At 36.2% G+C, this 18,436-nt stretch overlaps 1 protein-coding gene across 2 annotated transcripts in view; it reads right to left on the bottom strand.

The window, feature by feature from the left end:
* Positions 1-345: 345 nt before the first annotated feature.
* LOC117325364 (rho GTPase-activating protein 24-like) overlaps positions 346-18,436 on the bottom strand; it is a 62,296-nt gene continuing 44,205 nt past the window's right edge. Inside the window, exons 2-6 of one of the 2 annotated variants that reach the window (XM_033881533.1) lie at positions 17,272-17,557; positions 15,316-15,339; positions 5,429-5,551; positions 4,273-4,402; positions 346-2,828 (exon numbers count right to left, since the gene is read on the bottom strand). In XM_033881533.1, the coding sequence (XP_033737424.1) occupies positions 1,490-2,828; positions 4,273-4,402; positions 5,429-5,551; positions 15,316-15,339; positions 17,272-17,509 (1,854 nt within the window). In that variant the 5' untranslated portion in view covers positions 17,510-17,557 and the 3' untranslated portion in view covers positions 346-1,489. The remainder of the gene's footprint in view (positions 2,829-4,272; positions 4,403-5,428; positions 5,552-15,315; positions 15,340-17,271; positions 17,558-18,436) is intronic. The other variant, XM_033881540.1, reaches the window with a different exon arrangement.

Here is an 18,436-nt window from a genome sequence, read left to right as displayed (position 1 = left end):
TTACTTAGAATACCACTGTTCTGGTTTACCATTACTTAGGATACCACTGTACTGGTTTACCATTACTTAGAATACCACTGTTCTGGTTTACCATTACTTAGAATACCACTGTTCTGGTTTACCATTACTTAGGATACCACTGTACTGGTTTACCATTACTTAGAATACCACTGTTCTGGTTTACCATTACTTAGAATACCACTGTTCTGGTTTACCATTACTTAGGATACCACTGTTCTGGTTTACCATTACTTAGAATACCACTGTTCTGGTTTACCATTACTTAGAATACCACTGTTCTGGTTTACCATTACTTAGGATACCACTGTTACTGGTTTACCATTACTTAGAATACCACTGTTCTGGTTTACCATTACTTAGAATACCACTGTACTGGTTTACCATTACTTAGAATACCACTGTTCTGGTTTACCATTACTTAGAATACCACTGTTCTGGTTTACCATTACTTAGAATACCACTGTACTGGTTTACCATTACTTAGAATACCACTGTTCTGGTTTACCATTACTTAGAATACCACTGTACTGGTTTACCATTACTTAGAATACCACTGTACTGGTTTACCATTACTTAGAATACCACTGTTCTGGTTTACCATTACTTAGAATACCACTGTACTGGTTTACCATTACTTAGAATACCACTGTTCTGGTTTACCATTACTTAGAATACCACTGTACTGGTTTACCATTACTTAGAATACCACTGTACTGGTTTACCATTACTTAGAATACCACTGTACTGGTTTACCATTACTTAGAATACCACTGTTCTGGTTTACCATTACTTAGAATACCACTGTACTGGTTTACCATTACTTAGAATACCACTGTTCTGGTTTACCATTACTTAGAATACCACTGTACTGGTTTACCATTACTTAGAATACCACTGTTCTGGTTTACCATTACTTAGAATACCACTGTTCTGGTTTACCATTACTTAGAATACCACTGTTCTGGTTTACCATTACTTAGAATACCACTGTACTGGTTTACCATTACTTAGAATACCACTGTTCTGGTTTACCATTACTTAGGATACCAATGTACTGGTTTACCATTACTTAGGATACCACGGTACTGGTTTACCATTACTTAGAATACCACTGTACTGGTTTATCATTACTTAGAATACCACTGTACTGATTTACCATTACTTAGGATACCACTGTACTGGTTTACCATTACTTAGAATACCACTGTACTGGTTTATCATTACTTAGAATACCACTGTACTGATTTACCATTACTTAGGATACCACTGTTCTGGTTTACCATTACTTAGAATACCACTGTACTGATTTACCATTACTTAGGATACCACTGTTCTGGTTTACCATTACTTAGGATACCACTGTTCTGGTTTACCATTACTTAGAATACCACTGTACTGATTTACCATTACTTAGGATACCACTGTACTGATTTACCATTACTTAGGATACCACTGTTCTGGTTTACCATTACTTAGCATCTAACTTGCCAAACTGAGACTGATACTTCTGTAGCTCAGCTTGCAGTTCCATCACTCGACTCACAGCTTCATTTCTGGAATGTCGTTCAGATTCCAGCTTTATACAGAGGTTTTTTACTTCTTCTTTCTTTGACTTTTCAAGAGAAGCAACACGTTTTTCATACTTCTCTTTCATAGTTTCAAGCTGTGTAGAGAGTGACTTGATGTGGTTCTCATACTTTAATTTTGTGGCTGACATCTGATCTCCATGTTTCTTTTTCAAAGCCTCAATTGTTCGATTAAGGTCCAGGGCCTCCTGTCTCAGCTTTGACAGTTTGTCGTCCTCATGTGTGCCCAGTACGGTTCTCCTGTTCCACTGAGATTCGTGGTTTCGTATCACATTTTCAGACCCATTTATTTCTAAGGAGTTTCTGTTTCGCTTAATCAGACTTGACCTGTCTGGTTTGTACAGAGTTGGAGAGGTAGGAGAGGGAGGACATGGGTCATTTTTGGCCCGTTCACTGACCCGCCGCCCTCTCTCTAGTTTACTCTTCCTTTTTGGGACAATAGGTCTGTCAGAGTCAACATTGTCATCACACATGTTATCTGTGGAACTGGAAGTTTTGTCTGACAGGTCACTTACAGGAGACAGATCATTCTGTGGGGAGGTAAACACGTCATTGTCAGCAAACTGAATGTCTTTGAGCTCCTCCAGCAGACTGGTGCGAATCAGAGGCTGATTAAAGATATTTTCATCTGTCACAGGCTGGAGAATGTTCCCAATATCCTTAGGTTCTTCTTCTGGGCTCAGGTCAAGTAGTGTATCCACAGGTACTTGTGGAGGGCTCTCAGTCTCTTTGGTAAATATTCTATCTGGGTAACAAATCATCATGTAAGCCAACTGTTGTGTGAGATCAGCTGTTGCCATTAGTAACTCTGGTGTGTTCACCTCAGTTACATTGCGTACGATATTGGGACCTAAAACAGTCCCTAGATTAAGATTTGTCATTTTATTAATAGCTGATTTTTCACCTACATCATGGAAAAATGTACATAAGTAACTTAAAGAATTGTAATTTTCATCAGGAATTTCTGAAATAGCCAAATTAGCTTCCACTACAACTTCCATTTTGGTGTCGAGATCCCGAGCATCTTGAAAATTGAGAGCAATATTCATGAACTTTTGATAGCTTTGAGAAGGAATGATGGAATCGGGAAGTTCCCTGAGGTACATCTTCACAAGCGACGCCACCGAATGAATGTCTATCTCTGATATATCAAACTTCACCTTCTCCGCACAGTCAAACTTTTCCTTGTAATCCTTGATCAATGATGTTCTACCAGCCAATCTGTAAAAAAGAAATAAATAGTCTATCAGTTATCACACATATTTGAATACTTCTTTAAATTTGACACACTTGATTAATTGTATACACTTTGATTAATGGTATACTCTTTGATTAATTGTATACACTTTGATTAATTGTTTACACTTTGATTAATGGTATACACTTTGGTAATTGTTTACACTTTGATTAATGGTATACACTTTGGTAAATTGTTTACACTTTGATTAATGGTATACTCTTTGATTAATTGTATACTGTTGATTAATTGTATACACTTTGGTAAATTGTTTACACTTTGATTAATTGTTTATATTTTGATTAATTGTTTTAAGTACTGATGTCATTTTTTTTAGTTTCATTGGGGTGTGAAAAAAAAAAATGTTTGCAAACTGTATGAATCCGTGTAGCAGATTCTTACAAAAGTTTGCAAACAATTTTTTTTCATACCCATATGAAACTAAAAAATAATTGACATCAATGCTTAAAATTAATTTCTGAAATTGATTTTCAAAATTAAAACATGTTTTATGTATAATTGTCCTTTGGGCAGGTGTGCTTAAAATGATAACAGAGACCTTGACTTTGAAGAACTTTGTAGCCTTACACCAGAGCATACTACAGACCCAATATAAAATATTTTGGTTATTGAGAACAGATTGTTCAAAAAAAAAAATTGACACCAGACAGATGGACAGACTGACAGAGAGGAAATCTACAGTCCCCTCTCATTTTTTGAGAAGTTATGTTAAAGATAAAGGGAAGATAAGCTGTGGTAATAAATGTAAAATGGCCACAGGAAAATCAATATGAACTCAGCTTTCAACAAAGCTGACAGAATACTACATTTACTTAGTTGTCAAGAATAACCTGCTTCTTTGATGATATTAAGCTGTTTTTATACCTGTCATCGTTGATAACAGGAAATGATTAACTTAATGATCCTGAAAGCCTACACTTCATCTGTAAACTTATTTGCAATCATGCCACACATCCAGCTTAGTAAATGGGCCATCCTCATCAGGATTAACTCAAACTGACAGCTCTGTACTGAGCCAAGGCATGTACAGACAAGTCTTCTGATATAGACAGACAGTAGACATATATAGAACTGATCAACTGAGACTCCAATATTAAAAGAGTGTCTCAATTTGATTTATCAACCCAGACTCTTATTAAAAGAGTGTCTCAATTTGATTTATCAAACTAGACCCAAATTAAGAGAGTGTCTGAATTTAATTTAACAACCTAGACCCCCATGTTAAAGTGGGTCAGAATCTAGATCAACTATGGCCCCAATATAGAATTATATCTGCCTTAAGATAGATGTAGGACAATTAACCCTGGCCATTAGTGTATGTTTTAACATGTCATGAACTATTGAAAAAATATGTTGTAAATAACAAATATAAAGGAACTGATAAAGAAGGAGAAATCGTCCACAAACCTAAATATTCCTTCCGTTTCCATGCCATATTGCCGTAAAAATTCCACACTGTGCGTTATGATGAAAGGAACTTTCCTGCAGTATCTCCGCTCATAGGCCATGGTGTCCTGTAAACTTTGGCCAAAAATAGCTGAAAAGAGAGGAAAATCTATTTTATTCCAGATGTCCAGTACTTAAATTTGTTATACGTTTATGTATACAGGTATGATGCTTTGTAATATCTATCATGATAGAGACTCAATGGTGCCATCCTCTGGCTATTCTTACATTAAGACATCTGTATTTATTGCCAAATCTTCCAATTTTTAATAAATATACAAGATATCGCTCGCCTGGATAGTTCAGCTAGTTCAGTGGTTATAGCATTTCCCTTTTTGGGTGCCGTCTTCAAGCTCCTGTTGGGCAAACCAACCTTTATACACAAATTTGGTTCCCCTTCACTTAAAGATGCTTCAGACCATATTTGGTCAAAATCCAACAAGTCGTTCATGATAAGCGCCAATCTTTATGAAAAGTTGACAAACGTTGTGCCATGCCATAAGCTCACCAGCCCTTATGAGGCCAGGTAAGCTAATATATGGAGAACTTTGGTAAGCTTATTTATGGAGAACTTAACTATCCATTATATATATATATACCGTATTTGACCTAATAAGGGCGCCTGCCCTAATAAGGGCGAAGGCGCCCTACCTTTTTTCAGGGAAATAAATCTTTGACTGAGTGTCAAAATGGTGTTCAAAAGTAATAATTTATGTGAAAAGTTTTGCTACTTTATGTGTTCAATTTTCCTCAGCAAATTAAGTAACTGGAACACAAGTTTTCGCCACATTCATTCTTGTTGATAAATAACTTTTGTTCAGAACAGAAAGCTAGTAAAAGACACTGTAAATCAATTATTTTACAACTTTACAGGAATATTCAAGTGATGTTTAAGCTTAATATATGATAATGAATAGATATCTTCATCTGGAATATTTTTACAACTTAATATTTTACCGTTTCCACAGCCTTGGGTATTCTGCTATAAGGTATAGTCTGTTTCATAAAACTTCACAATAACTAATCTTAATAAGGGCACCCCCACTGTCAATTACCCGCGTACTGCGCCCTTATTAGGTCAAATACGGTATGTACATGTTACTAGCCTCTAGCTTACCTCCACCAAACGGTGCATGCATAATCTTGCGGAGGGCCTTGATCCATGTGTCCCTTTCCTCTGCAGTGGCAGCCCACAAAAGAAATGTGTCATGGTTGGGTGTCATCTTGGACTGGACTGATCCTAAACAGTTTAAAACTATCATTAGATATCTTACCAATTTGGAACAGGTATTCAGATGCTTTTTGAAAACAATTTGATGATATATTTGTATCAAAATTCTGATATTAACTGCTTAAGCTTTCTTATTATATGTATTAGCATATTATATATTTGGCTCCAGCAGCTGTGACCTTTAAAGTAGGTAAAGGTCAATATCTAAGCAAACACAGCAGCAATACATCCTAGCATGCTTAGCTATAAAGGAGTTGTCTAAATGTTTTATCATTGACCTCTGGGACTTTAAAAGTGATCAAGACCATTGTCAGTGAGTCAATTATGTGACACTACTCACGTGTTAATTTAGATGATGGAGAATTATTGATTTCAATTTCATATGATTATTTTATCACACAGAATCCTGTGACATTTAAGGGAACAATTCTATGGACCTAATTCATCAGAAGATGTGTTCAGTCTCAGAACATCAAGGTGTAACCAATGATCTGTTTGATCTTAAGGCTCACTGAAATAATTCAACACACAAGACTATCCTCATTGCAATCAATGATTAACAGATAAGTGACAGGTTGTTTGACAGTCTGTTGAGATGACCCCCCGGCAAGAGAACATGCAAAAATATAGAAAAGGAGGATCATGCATCCAAAGTTCACCATGCCCATTTTAATAATTTCTATAACAATACAATGTCCACAATAAATCCAAAAAGTAGGGATCCTTGTAAATATGATAACAAGTGGGCTGTATTCGTACATTTTACAGTATATATGATAATAAGTGGGCTGTATTCGTACATTTGCAGTATATATGATAATAAGAGGGCTGTATTTGTACATTTTGCAGTATATATGATAATAAGTGGGCTGTATTTGTACATTTTACAGTACATGTATATATTATATACATCTACTGTAATTATATGATAAGTATTTGTACATTTTACAGTATATATGATAATAAGTGGGCTGTATTTGTACATTTTACAGTATATATGATAATAAGTGGGCTGTATTTGTACATTTTACAGTATATATGATAATAAGTGAGCTGTATTTGTACATTTTACAGTATATATGATAATTTGGACACTTATGATAATTTGGACACTGACAGGTCAGCAAGGGCTGCACCATGTTCTATCTAAATTATCATCAAGAAGCCATTTGTCAATATCACCAAGGTTGCCATTTATCATGAACAAGCACTCTTTCAATAAGAAATCACTGTATGAAGTTTGAGTGTATTGCCCAAAGTAAACTCATGTAATTGCAAGGAAACTGATTTTCTATTTATAGTAACAGTGACTTTGACATTTGACCTTTCAAACTATAAATCAATTCTAAGCAAACATTTTAAGTATGGAAATACTAAAAGAAGCTGAAAGAAGTTTGAGTTAGATTGGCGTAAGCAAACTCTAAATTTGCATGGAAAGGGATTTGTTCATTAATATTTAGTAACAGTGGCCATGACCTTTAAATTTTGATGCTGAAAAGCAATTCTAAGCAAGATCTTTAAATAAGGAAGCACTGCATACATCAACCTAAGGAAACTCAATTTTTTGCTTGGAAACTAATTTTCTATTTATAGTAACAGTGACCTTGACCTTTGATTTCTAGCTTCAGTAAGTGTGATCTTTAACCTTCAAAGCTGAAAAGCAATTGCAAGCAAGTACTTTAAGAAAGAAGCCTTGCATGAAGTATCAGTTTGATTGGCAAAAGCAAACTCAATCTATTTTTGCATGGAAACTGATTTTCTATATTTAGCAACAGTTACTTTGACCTTTGATACTGAAAAGCAATTCCATATTTCTACATTTAGTAAAAGAGACATGGACTTTTGACAGAGAAAAGCAATCCCAAGTAGGTACTTTCAATAAAAAAGCACAGTATGAATTTTGTGTTCGATTGGCCCAAGGACGGACCTTACACGGTGATTACTATAGGGCACCCATACTTTAGTATGGGGCCCCAATAAGTGGGCTGTACCAATACATTTTACAGTTTATATGATAATATGAACAAGAGGCCCAGGGACCTTAACGGTCATCTGACTCTAAATTAAAAACCTTATATAATTGTAGTATGTATTCTCTGTAGCAAGTATATAGTGGCACCGTTTGCCATGGTGGCCATCTTGGATTTCTGACCGACCCAATAAATAACAACACTTGGTAAGGACCATCTCAGGATCATTTCTGGTAAGTTACAGCTGAATCCCACTGAGGGAATTTGAGAAGAAGTTTAAAATAGGCATTGTTCAGGAAAACCATGATTGCACAATCATGTTACAAATGGCCGCCATGGCTGCCACAAGTCAATGATTTTACAAGGCGGAAAAATATTAACACTTTGTTGGCCCTCCTTCCTTAAAATCCTCACCAATTTCCAACTCAATGGCACCAGTGGAACTGGAGAAGTTTAAAATGTTTTTTCAAGATGGTTGCCATGGTGGCCATCTTGGATTTCTGGCCGACCCGATAAATAACAACACTTGGTCGGGATCATTTCAGGATCATTTCAGGCAAGTTTCAGCTCAATAGCACTGGTGGAACTTGAGAAGAAGTTTAAAATGTGTTTTTCAAGATGGCGGCCATCTTGGATTTCGGACTGACCCGAAAAAAAAACAACACTTGGTCAGGATCATATCAGGATCATTTCAGGCAAGGTTCAGCTTTATAGCACTGATGGAACTGGAGAAGAAGTTTCAAATGTGTTTTTCAAGATGGCGGTCACGGCGGCCATTTTGGATTTCGGACCGACCCGAAAAATAACAACACCTGGTCGGCATCATATCAGGATCATTTCAGGCAAGTTTCAGCTTAATAGCACTGGTGGAACTTGAGAAGAAGTTTAAAATGTGTTTTTCAAGATGGCTGCTATGGCGGCCATCTTGGATTTCGGACTGACCCGAAAATTAACAACACTTGGTCAGGATCATATCAGGATCATTTCAGGCAAGTTTCAGCTTAATAGCACTGGTGGAACTGGAGAAGAAGTTAAAAATGTGTTTTTCAAGATGGCGGCTATGGCGGCCATCTTGGATTTCGGACTGACCCGAAAAATAACAACACTTGGTCAGGATCATATCAGGATCATTTCAGGCAAGTTTCAGCTTAATAGCACTGGTGGAACTGGAGAAGAAGTTTAAAATGTGTTTTTTCAAGATGGCGGCTTTGGTGGCCATCTTGGATTTCGGACCGACCCGAAAAATAACAACACTTGGTCAGGGCCATCTCAGGATCATTTCAGGCAAGTTTCAGCTCAATCCCACTGGTGAAACTTGAGAAGAAGTTTGAAATGTGAAAAGTTTACGCACGGCGGATGGCGGACGACGACGGACGAAGCATGATGACTATAGGTCCTTCGGGTCAGATGACCTAAAAATATCAGGCTTAGTATAAATAGTGAAATAAATGTCTAAAATACAAGACAGTAAAATAGTCAAATAAATAATCTAAAATATCAGGCTTAGTACAAATTAGTAAAATAAGGAGTCTTAATACCAGGCTTAGTATAAAATAATCAAATAAGGAGTCATAATACCAGGCTTAAAGACTACTGTAAATCACTTATATTTCGCGTGGGATTTATTTTCGCGTTAATTCGCGAGGAGAGTCAAACGCGAATTCAAATCCCTCGCGAATATTTGTATAAGGATGACAAAAATACTAAGTGGCGTCCATTTTGAATCTACCGTAATCTTTAGTTGGTGTGCAAACATCGCCGTTAAAGTAATGATCGAGTGATAGATTATATACTTATATCAGAGTGTGTTTTTATATCACAAAACACCAAAATTTCACACACAAAAAACCCACTGAACACGGATATTGTGGTTGGAATCGGACTAAATTAACTTCTAGACGACGTTTTACATGTAGTTAATTTAAGTACAATAGGTACGGTCCCGAGGATCCCGGATGGTCACCCGGAATACGTCCTACTTTATTACCCACGCTGTTGTAAGTTATATAAGGTTTCATGTATATATAGCACTTCACATCGCTTGATTCTCGAAAAGATATTGACCATAACAAAGTTGAAATCAAACAAATTATTTATGTAATTCAAACATTCAGAGCAAATAACCGCCTGGAGTATAAATCATTCGCAATAGACTGTCCCGAGAACTGTTCATCGGTATCACTGTATACACACGTACGTTAATTACAATGTACGTTAACTCACAACCTATTGTAGTCCCGTCATCTTCCAGGCATTCTTAATGACCCGTGGGTTTTGTTCAATGTCTGACACCGCTTTTGTAAGCCATTTAGAATGTATACAGGTACGGTAAATACAATTCAGTATGTCCAGACACCGATATCACATGATTGAATCACATGATTGAATCACATGGCTTTTCTTGTACCGTCACATGACTCTCATAAACAAAATGGCTACCAACATGGAAATATCGCTGACCTGTTAACGTCATTCGCGAATTTAAAGTCATTTTGAGATCAGAATTCGCGAAATTATGTATTCGCGAAATATAAGTGATTTACAGTATATCTAATACAAGTACTAGTTAATGTTTGTCATTATATTGCTATGCACAATTCCATTTCATTCCGTCACATCGATTTCTTTTCTTTGATCAGTCTTATAAATGAAAATACAAAAATTTGTAACCAGGGAAACCTTCATCAGAACTTAGGGAAATATCCATCTGGTACTTCTTCTGTGATGACCTATAAGTGTTCAAAGCAACAATTTTTATTGCTTCTTAATTACATTAGGAACAATACAAGGCTAAATTTCAACTTAAAAATTATACACTCATCCCTTTACAGGGATTTAATCCCAAAACCGTATACAATTCTCAAACAGTCCCAAGAAAAGATGATAATAAGAAAATCTGTTGCAAAAGTTGCATGCTTGCCATTTCCTCATATAACATGATCATTATCAATGGCCCAAAAATATTTTCAATTTTAAAAGAACATTTGAAAAGTTCATGCAAAACTGAATTAATGATAATCATATATATATAGGCCTTCATTCTTTACCACTAGGTAGGTAGGAAAGAAGTGTTCCAAGGTGGGCTGGGTCAATGACAGTCTCTAGGTGATTTGTTTTCATGCATGCTCTTAAACTTTGTTAATTTAATTAACTCTATTAGAACTATGTGTTTTATAGATGTCAAAGACACAAGCAACAGCAGTGGGGAGTGTCTTGGCTAATTACTCTATCTCACAGTTATTATAACACTGTGTAACATCACATGACTGATAAGGACAGTCCTAGAGACAGGGTAACATGTTGATAGGCCAAAGACAGTCCAGGAGACAGGGTAACATGTTGATAGGCCGGAGACAGGGTAACATGTTGATAGGCCAAAGACAGTCCAGGAGACAGGATAACATGTTGATAGGCCAAAGACAGTCCAGGAGACAGGATAACATGTTGATAGGCCAAAGACAGTCCTAGAAACAGGGTAACATGTTGATAGGCCAAAGACAGTCCAGGAGACAGGATAACATGTTGATAGGCCAAAGACAGTCCTAGAGACAGGATAACATGTTGATAGGCCAAAGACAGTCCAGGAGACAGGGTAACATGTTGATAGGCCAAAGACAGTCCTAGAGACAGGGTAACATGTTGATAGGCCAAAGACAGTCCAGGAGACAGTGTAACATGTTGATAGGCCAAAGACAGTCCTAGAGACAGGGTAACATGTTGATAGGCCAAAGACAATCCTAGAGACAGGGTAACATGTTGATAGGCCAAAGACAGGCCTGGAGACAGGGTAACATGTTGATAGGCCAAAGACAGGCCTGGAGACAGGGTAACATGTTGATAGGCCAAAGACAGTCCAGGAGACAGGGTAACATGTTGATAGGCCAAAGACAATCCTAGAGACAGGGTAACATGTTGATAGGCCAAAGACAGTCCAGGAGACAGGATAACATGTTGATAGGCCAAAGACAGTCCTAGAGACAGGGTAACATGTTGATAGGCCAAAGACAGTCCTAGAGACAGGGTAACATGTTGATAGGCCAAAGACAGGCCTGGAGACAGGGTAACATGTTGATAGGCCAAAGACAGTCCTGGAGACAAGGTAACATGTTAAAGAGGCCAATGACATTTAGAAATTAATGGACAGGTATACATGGAATCATTAGCAGATAAATTTTGAGGAAACAAATCACTTAAAAACATCTGTACTTCAAAGATTGAGTTAGAGGAGAAAGATTTTGCAAAAAAGATGTTGAATTTTTTATTCATTGGAAATGGTTTTAGCATTGTTAATCAAATCAACTAAACTTTACCCGAGAGTTCATACAATTAATTAGTGTTAGTAGCTGCCTACAGATGGGAATTGTAGAGAATGAATTAACAGCACCAGTGGTGTTACAGATAAGAGTTTGGCGACACAATGGTTGTTACTGTCAACACTCTCCCACACACACCAAGCTGACATACCTTGTGTAAGGAGCATCAACCTGATACACATTCATCTTACTACCCAATTTCCTATATTTTTAATCTTGTTGCTACTTTAAATTTTTTTCTATTGAAATTCCATGTAAATGTTCTTACAGTGTAATAACATTCTAATTTCTTCCAAACTCAGGTTACATGGAGCTTGTAGCAACACTACCAATTCAATTACACAAGCCAGGATAGATAGACCTATATTGTACCCAGCACGTCTGGGAAGGATAGATCAGCACACAGCAAGGTAGCAGCTGTGTAAAAACTAGAGAACATGAGTAAGTTCTGTAGGACATTCTACTGTTAGAATGGGTGACCAGTGGCTTTATACCAAAACTATAAAGATAATGACACTGTTAAAAGTCTGTCTGTCTATCTGTCTGTCTGTAGTAAGTTAACTGTATAGTTATTATTATGTCTGTCTGTCTGTCTGTCTGTCTGTCTGTAGTAGGTAATCTGTATAGTTATGTATGTATGTATGTATGTATGTCTGTCTGTCTGTCTGTCTGTAGTAAGTTAACTGAATTGTTATGTCTGTCTGTCTGTAGTAGGTAATCTGTATAGTTATGTATGCATGTATGTCTGTCTGTCTGTAGTAAGTTAACTGTATAGTTATTATTATGTCTGTCTGTCTGTCTGTCTGTAGTAGGTAATCTGTATAGTTATGTATGTATGTATGTATGTCTGTCTGTCTGTCTGTCTGTAGTAAGTTAACTGAATTGTTATGTCTGTCTGTCTGTAGTAGGTAATCTGTATAGTTATGTATGCATGTATGTCTGTCTGTCTGTAGTAAGTTAATTGCATAGTTATATGTCTATCTGTCTGTCTGTGGTAAGTTAAGTTAACTTTTAAAGTTATGTCTGTCTGTAGTAGGATATCTGTATAGTTATATATGTATGTCTGTCTGTAGAACTTTAACTGCATAGTTCTGTCTGTCTGTCTGTCTGTCTCTGTAGTAAGTTAACAGCCTAGTTATATGTATATCTGTCTGTCTGTGGTAAGTTAAATGTATATAGTTAAATGCCTGTCTGCAGCTAGTAAGTTGTATAGTTTTATATTTCTGTCTGTTTGTCTGTCTGCCTGTCTGTCTGCCTGTCTGTAGTAAAATAACTGTATATAGTTATATGTCTGTTTGTCTGTAGTAAGTTAACTGTATAGTTATATGTCTGTCTGCCTGTAGTTAGTTAACTGTATTGTTATATGTCTGTCTGTCTGTAGTAAGTTAAATGTATATAGTTAAATGTCTGTCTGCAAATAGTAAATTGTATAGTTTTATATGTATGTCTGTCTGTAGTAAAATAACTGTATATAGTTATGTCTGTCTGTAGAAGGTTAACTGCATAGTTGTATATCTGTCTGTCTGTCTGTCTGTAAGTTAACTGTATATAGTTATATGTCTGTCTGCCTGTCTGTAGTAAAATAACTGTATATAGTTATATGTCTGTCTGCCTGTCTGTCTGCCAGCTGTCTGTAGTAAAATAACTGTATATAGTTATATGTCTGTTTGTCTGTAGTAAGTTAACTGTATAGTTATATGTCTGTCTGCCTGTAGTAAGTTAACTGTATTGTTATATGTCTGTCTGTCTGTAGTAAGTTAAATGTATATAGTTCAATGTCTGTCTGCAAGTAGTAAATTGTATAGTTTTATATGTATGTCTGTCTGTAGTAAAATAACTGTATATAGTTATATGTCTGTCTGTAAAAGGTCAACTGCATAGTTGTATATCTGTCTGTCTGTCTGTCTGTCTGTAAGTTAACTGTATATAGTTATTTGTCTGTCTGCCTGTCTGTAGTAAAATAACTGTATATAGTTATATGTCTGTCTGCCTGTCTGAAGTAAAATAACTGTATATAGTTATATGTCTGTTTGTCTGTAGTAAGTTAACTGTATACTTATATGTCTGTCTGTCTATCTGTCTGTAGTATATGTCTGTCTGTAGTAAGTTAACTATATTTAGTTTCACGTCCGTCTGTTAATAGCAAATTAGCTTTATAGTTATTTGTCTGCTGTCCGTAGTAAATTAACTGTATAATTATATGTCTGTGACCTGAAAATTGATCAAGGTCATTCATTTGAACAAACTTGATAGCCCTTCATCACAGCATGCTACTGGCCCAATACCATGACCATGCATGGGTTTCTCGGTTATGGAGAAGTGGCCACTGTAAAAGTTTAACACATTTGACCTCTGTTACCTTAAAAGTAGGTCAAGGTAATCATGACCCTGGGCCTATTGGTTATTGAGAAAAAGTCAAAAATGTAAATTGTTTGTGATGCACGCCGGACACCAGCAGACAAAAAGTGACTGCAATAGGTCATTTAAGAATTCATCTCAATGACCTAATAAAATCTGTAGACTGATGAACAGCTTGAATCTGACAAGATGGAAATGCAAATGTCAGACCAAGAAAGATACTATATTGGACATGTTTCATGGGGTATGGTATACAAGATAGGAAGCAAGAGTAACCAGACTCTGACAGCAACTATAACTGTAGATTTTTCTTATAAATTGTGAAATTGGTGTAAGATATAGCAATATATAAACTGTAAAAGTTTTATAAATATTAAAACACTGTCTACTTCAGTTGAGGTTTGTAAACAATGCTACACAGAGAAAGCTAAATGGATACAAGTAACGAGTCCGAGCAGCTTTCTGTTTACCAGCAGTAACATATGTATTCTTTCAGGTCCTACCAAATTATAATGTTTTTTACTTTGCACTGAGTTAAATATTAAAGAGTACAACATGCACACCAGATAGCAGAATGTGTATAGATACCCTACCCATACACTCCTGGACTAAATGTAAAGAGTACAACACCAGATAGCAGAATGTGTATAGATACCCTACCCAGAATGTGTATAGAATACTCTACCCACACACTCCTGGACTAAATGATAGCCGAAACTGTACCACATAACTACAGTGTAAGACAGTGTACAGGCCAAGATGATGCTGGTGTTTTAACACAGGATGATAAAGGTCAACGTTTTAGCTGTCACATCATGCATGCCAAGAGCCAATAACAGTTGTACAAAAAACAATCAATTCTAATAACATTAAACTTGTAAAAAATAACTATATAAATCAAAGTTAAAGAAGGCTTATTTTTAGAGTGATCATGCAATGAAAACAAATTTTCTAAATATTTTAACTGTGTCAAGTGTTTTTGGACAGTGGACTGGTAAGGTTGTCTAGAAATGGCCTCAGAGTAATGGTCAAGGCTGGCCATCAGGGAAAGCGTGGCTACAGAGTGTAACATTGAGTTAGTGGGACCCACAGATAAAACAGGTCAAACAATAACTATAAGTACTTCTCTCACCTGTCGGACGTTTTTCCTTTTTATCTGAAAGGTAATCGTTACCTTACAACAAACCACACTTCTCGCCAGAAAATGTCTAAATTACCTTACAACAAACCACACTTCTCGCCAGAAAATGTCTAAAAACACTGGGACAATTATTCATAGTCACCTAGCTGATAGTTCCATAACGTCCCATGATATAACCTCTAAGAAACCATATTCCACTTCTATCTTAGAATACTTCTTTACATTATACTTTTAAACTCTCTATGTTAAAAATACTACAAAAAATAAGTTATGATAGGTTGAATCTGTTGTACAAAACTTAATACAGTGGAACTTCGTTAACTCGAACTCGGATAACTCGAATACCCCGCTTAACTCGAAGTACCTCGTCGGTCCCGGCCGAATTCTCTCTTTATCTTAGTAAAGAAAACTCAGAAAACTCGAACTCGGAAAACTCGAAGAACTCGGATAATACGAAGTGAAAATTTGGTCCCAACAATAAAAATCCTATTTGAAATGATCGAATAACTCGAAGTATAATTTTCGTCGATCGGTGGTAAACGGTGTAATACTGAACATATCGGCACTACTAACCTACATGCTATTATAAGTGTTTCATAAATTCATAAAAGAAATTGTCGGTTGAATCTTATAACAACATGTCTTGGTGATAAAAAGTACTGCTTTACTTACATCAAGTAATTTCCTAAGGCGGTCGCCGATATTAGTACACACGATAGTCAACAACTCATCTACCCGTTCGCTCAAGCGGAACTAATCTCTGACACACCGGTAGATCTACCCGACTGATGTTTTTACAGGTGTAGAAATGAAACAGTCACCGGCGCCTATTAAATCTTTAAACTGCTGAAACTATAGCGTAATTACTGCCAAGGTGTTCAAAGTACAATTGTAACGGTCAGTGCTGTCTATTAAATCGGATAAAACGCCAGCTCAGTTACAGTAACATTTTATACGCACATGCGCAGCCTAACTTCCGGTGCTAATACACATGGAAATGGCGTGGTTATCAATAAAAAGTAAGTAGGCCGATCAAACAGTATTTTATATGTTCAATAAAAGGTAATGGTTCTGTTATGTTTTGCATGCAATCTGTGTTAAACTCAAACGGTTACCGGGTATTTGATTTGACATGAATTACTTGTTATTTTGTCGAATTCCGTTTTATCGTTAACCTTTTGCAAACATGACTTGGACATCAGATCGTTCTTGAAGTGACTAAGTGAAAGAAACTTTATCGTGACTGTATATCGGCAAAACTACACCAAATTACAAGTAACATAACGAAACATTACATATATATTTACATGTATTGACCAGTCTTCACACTAAACTGATGAGCGACAGAGCGAAGTTATAATGATTATATAATGTTGACAAATATTGACCAAACATTTCACCAAAAATGATAACTCGCTTAATTCGAACACTCGGATAACTCGAAGTTTTTTCGTGGTCCCGTCGACTTCGAGTTAACGAAGTTCCACTGTAGCTTGTTTGGATAACACAATTTGTCTCATATAAACCTTGAATGTTTTTGAAATTTTCACATACATGCATCTTCATGATATCCAATGAAGGACTGTCTTGATCAAGTTTTGCTTTTGGGAAATTTGAAATTACTGAACATAAAATCTAAAGATAAATTCTGAGTATCTAGGTGGTTTTTTTTTTATTGAACTCCTTGGTGATTTATAGGGACACAAAAGACCGGTGAGGTGTATATAACTGGCTACTGTTGCTGATGTTATCCCCAAGTCTGCCTAAATGGTGGCCATTCTACACCAGGTCCTTACTGGTAGTAAGAGAATGCTCAGCAGAAGAGATGAGGATAAGTTAAAAAGCAAAAGAGATTTTATTTTTCATAACTACATTGAAAAAAAAATTATCCATTGCTAACAGAGAATCTATTCTCAATCTACATTAAACATATATTTATTCGTGTACCTGGAAATATCTCCAGCAGGAACTTGTCTGGGTCATCTGGGTTGAAAGCATGCTCCACTACTCTGTTGCCAGGGAGGAAGATGGAACCCAGGGCCTTGAGGTCATCCTCCTTGCTGAAGTAGAAGAGGCAGTCGCCATTCAGACAGAACCAGCGGCGATGCCATGTCTTCACCATTCCTCCCTGCTTTCGTAACCAGCCACATTTTCTGATTCTCTGTCGGTGGACAGGGTTGTTCATCTTTATCTTCACACACAAGGACCGGCATTAGTCTCCCTCGTCATTGGGCTGTCAGAAAAACAATACCCATATATATAGTGTCCGTATTCTATTTGACAAATGCTACTATCATAAATCAAGTTCAATCTTTTAGGTGTAACCTGTAATGCAATAGATAATTGATACTTACCACAATGTTTATTGTAAACCATACCTTGTATTGTAGCCTTTTTTTTGTTTTACATGTAATTTCCAACAATATCCACTGACAAGTCTTCTTACAATGTCCAAACTATACTGTAGTCCCCTTGGCCTGTTTTACAGTATACTAATGTACAATCTGTAAAATTTACTATTACAGTATACAGATGTACAATCTGTAAAATTTATTATTACAGTATACAAATGTAGAATCTGTAAAATTTATTATTACAGTATACAAATGCACAATCTGTAAAATTTATTATTACAGTATACAAATGTACAATCTGTAAAATTTACTATTACAGTATACAAATGTACAATCTGTAAAATTTACTATTACAGTATACAAATGTACAATCTGTAAAATTTACTATTACAGTATACAAATGTACAATCTGTATTACTATATCACCTACACTTTGATACCATTATTGTACCTCAAAAGTTGTATTTTTAGGGAGATAGAAGCAGTGCATTTACTCCCCCCCCCCCCCCCCCCCCCCCCAAATTTTTTTTGAGGTATGATGCAGACAGAGATACAATATACTATAAGGTCTGTTATATACAACTGGTGAGCTGACAACTTTATACACCAGAGTCAGTTATATACAACTGGTGAGCTGACAACTTTATACACCAGAGTCAGTTATATACAACTGGTGAGCTGACAACTTTATACACCAGTCAGTTATATATACAACTGGTGAGCTGACAACTTTATACAACAGAGTCAGTTATATATAC

The sequence above is a fragment of the Pecten maximus genome, chromosome 1, assembly GCF_902652985.1.
Source record: "Pecten maximus chromosome 1, xPecMax1.1, whole genome shotgun sequence".
In the NCBI taxonomy this organism is placed as follows: domain Eukaryota; kingdom Metazoa; phylum Mollusca; class Bivalvia; order Pectinida; family Pectinidae; genus Pecten; species Pecten maximus.
The sequence above is the reverse complement of the archived record's forward strand: the minus strand, read 5'-3'. Positions and strand labels throughout refer to the sequence as shown.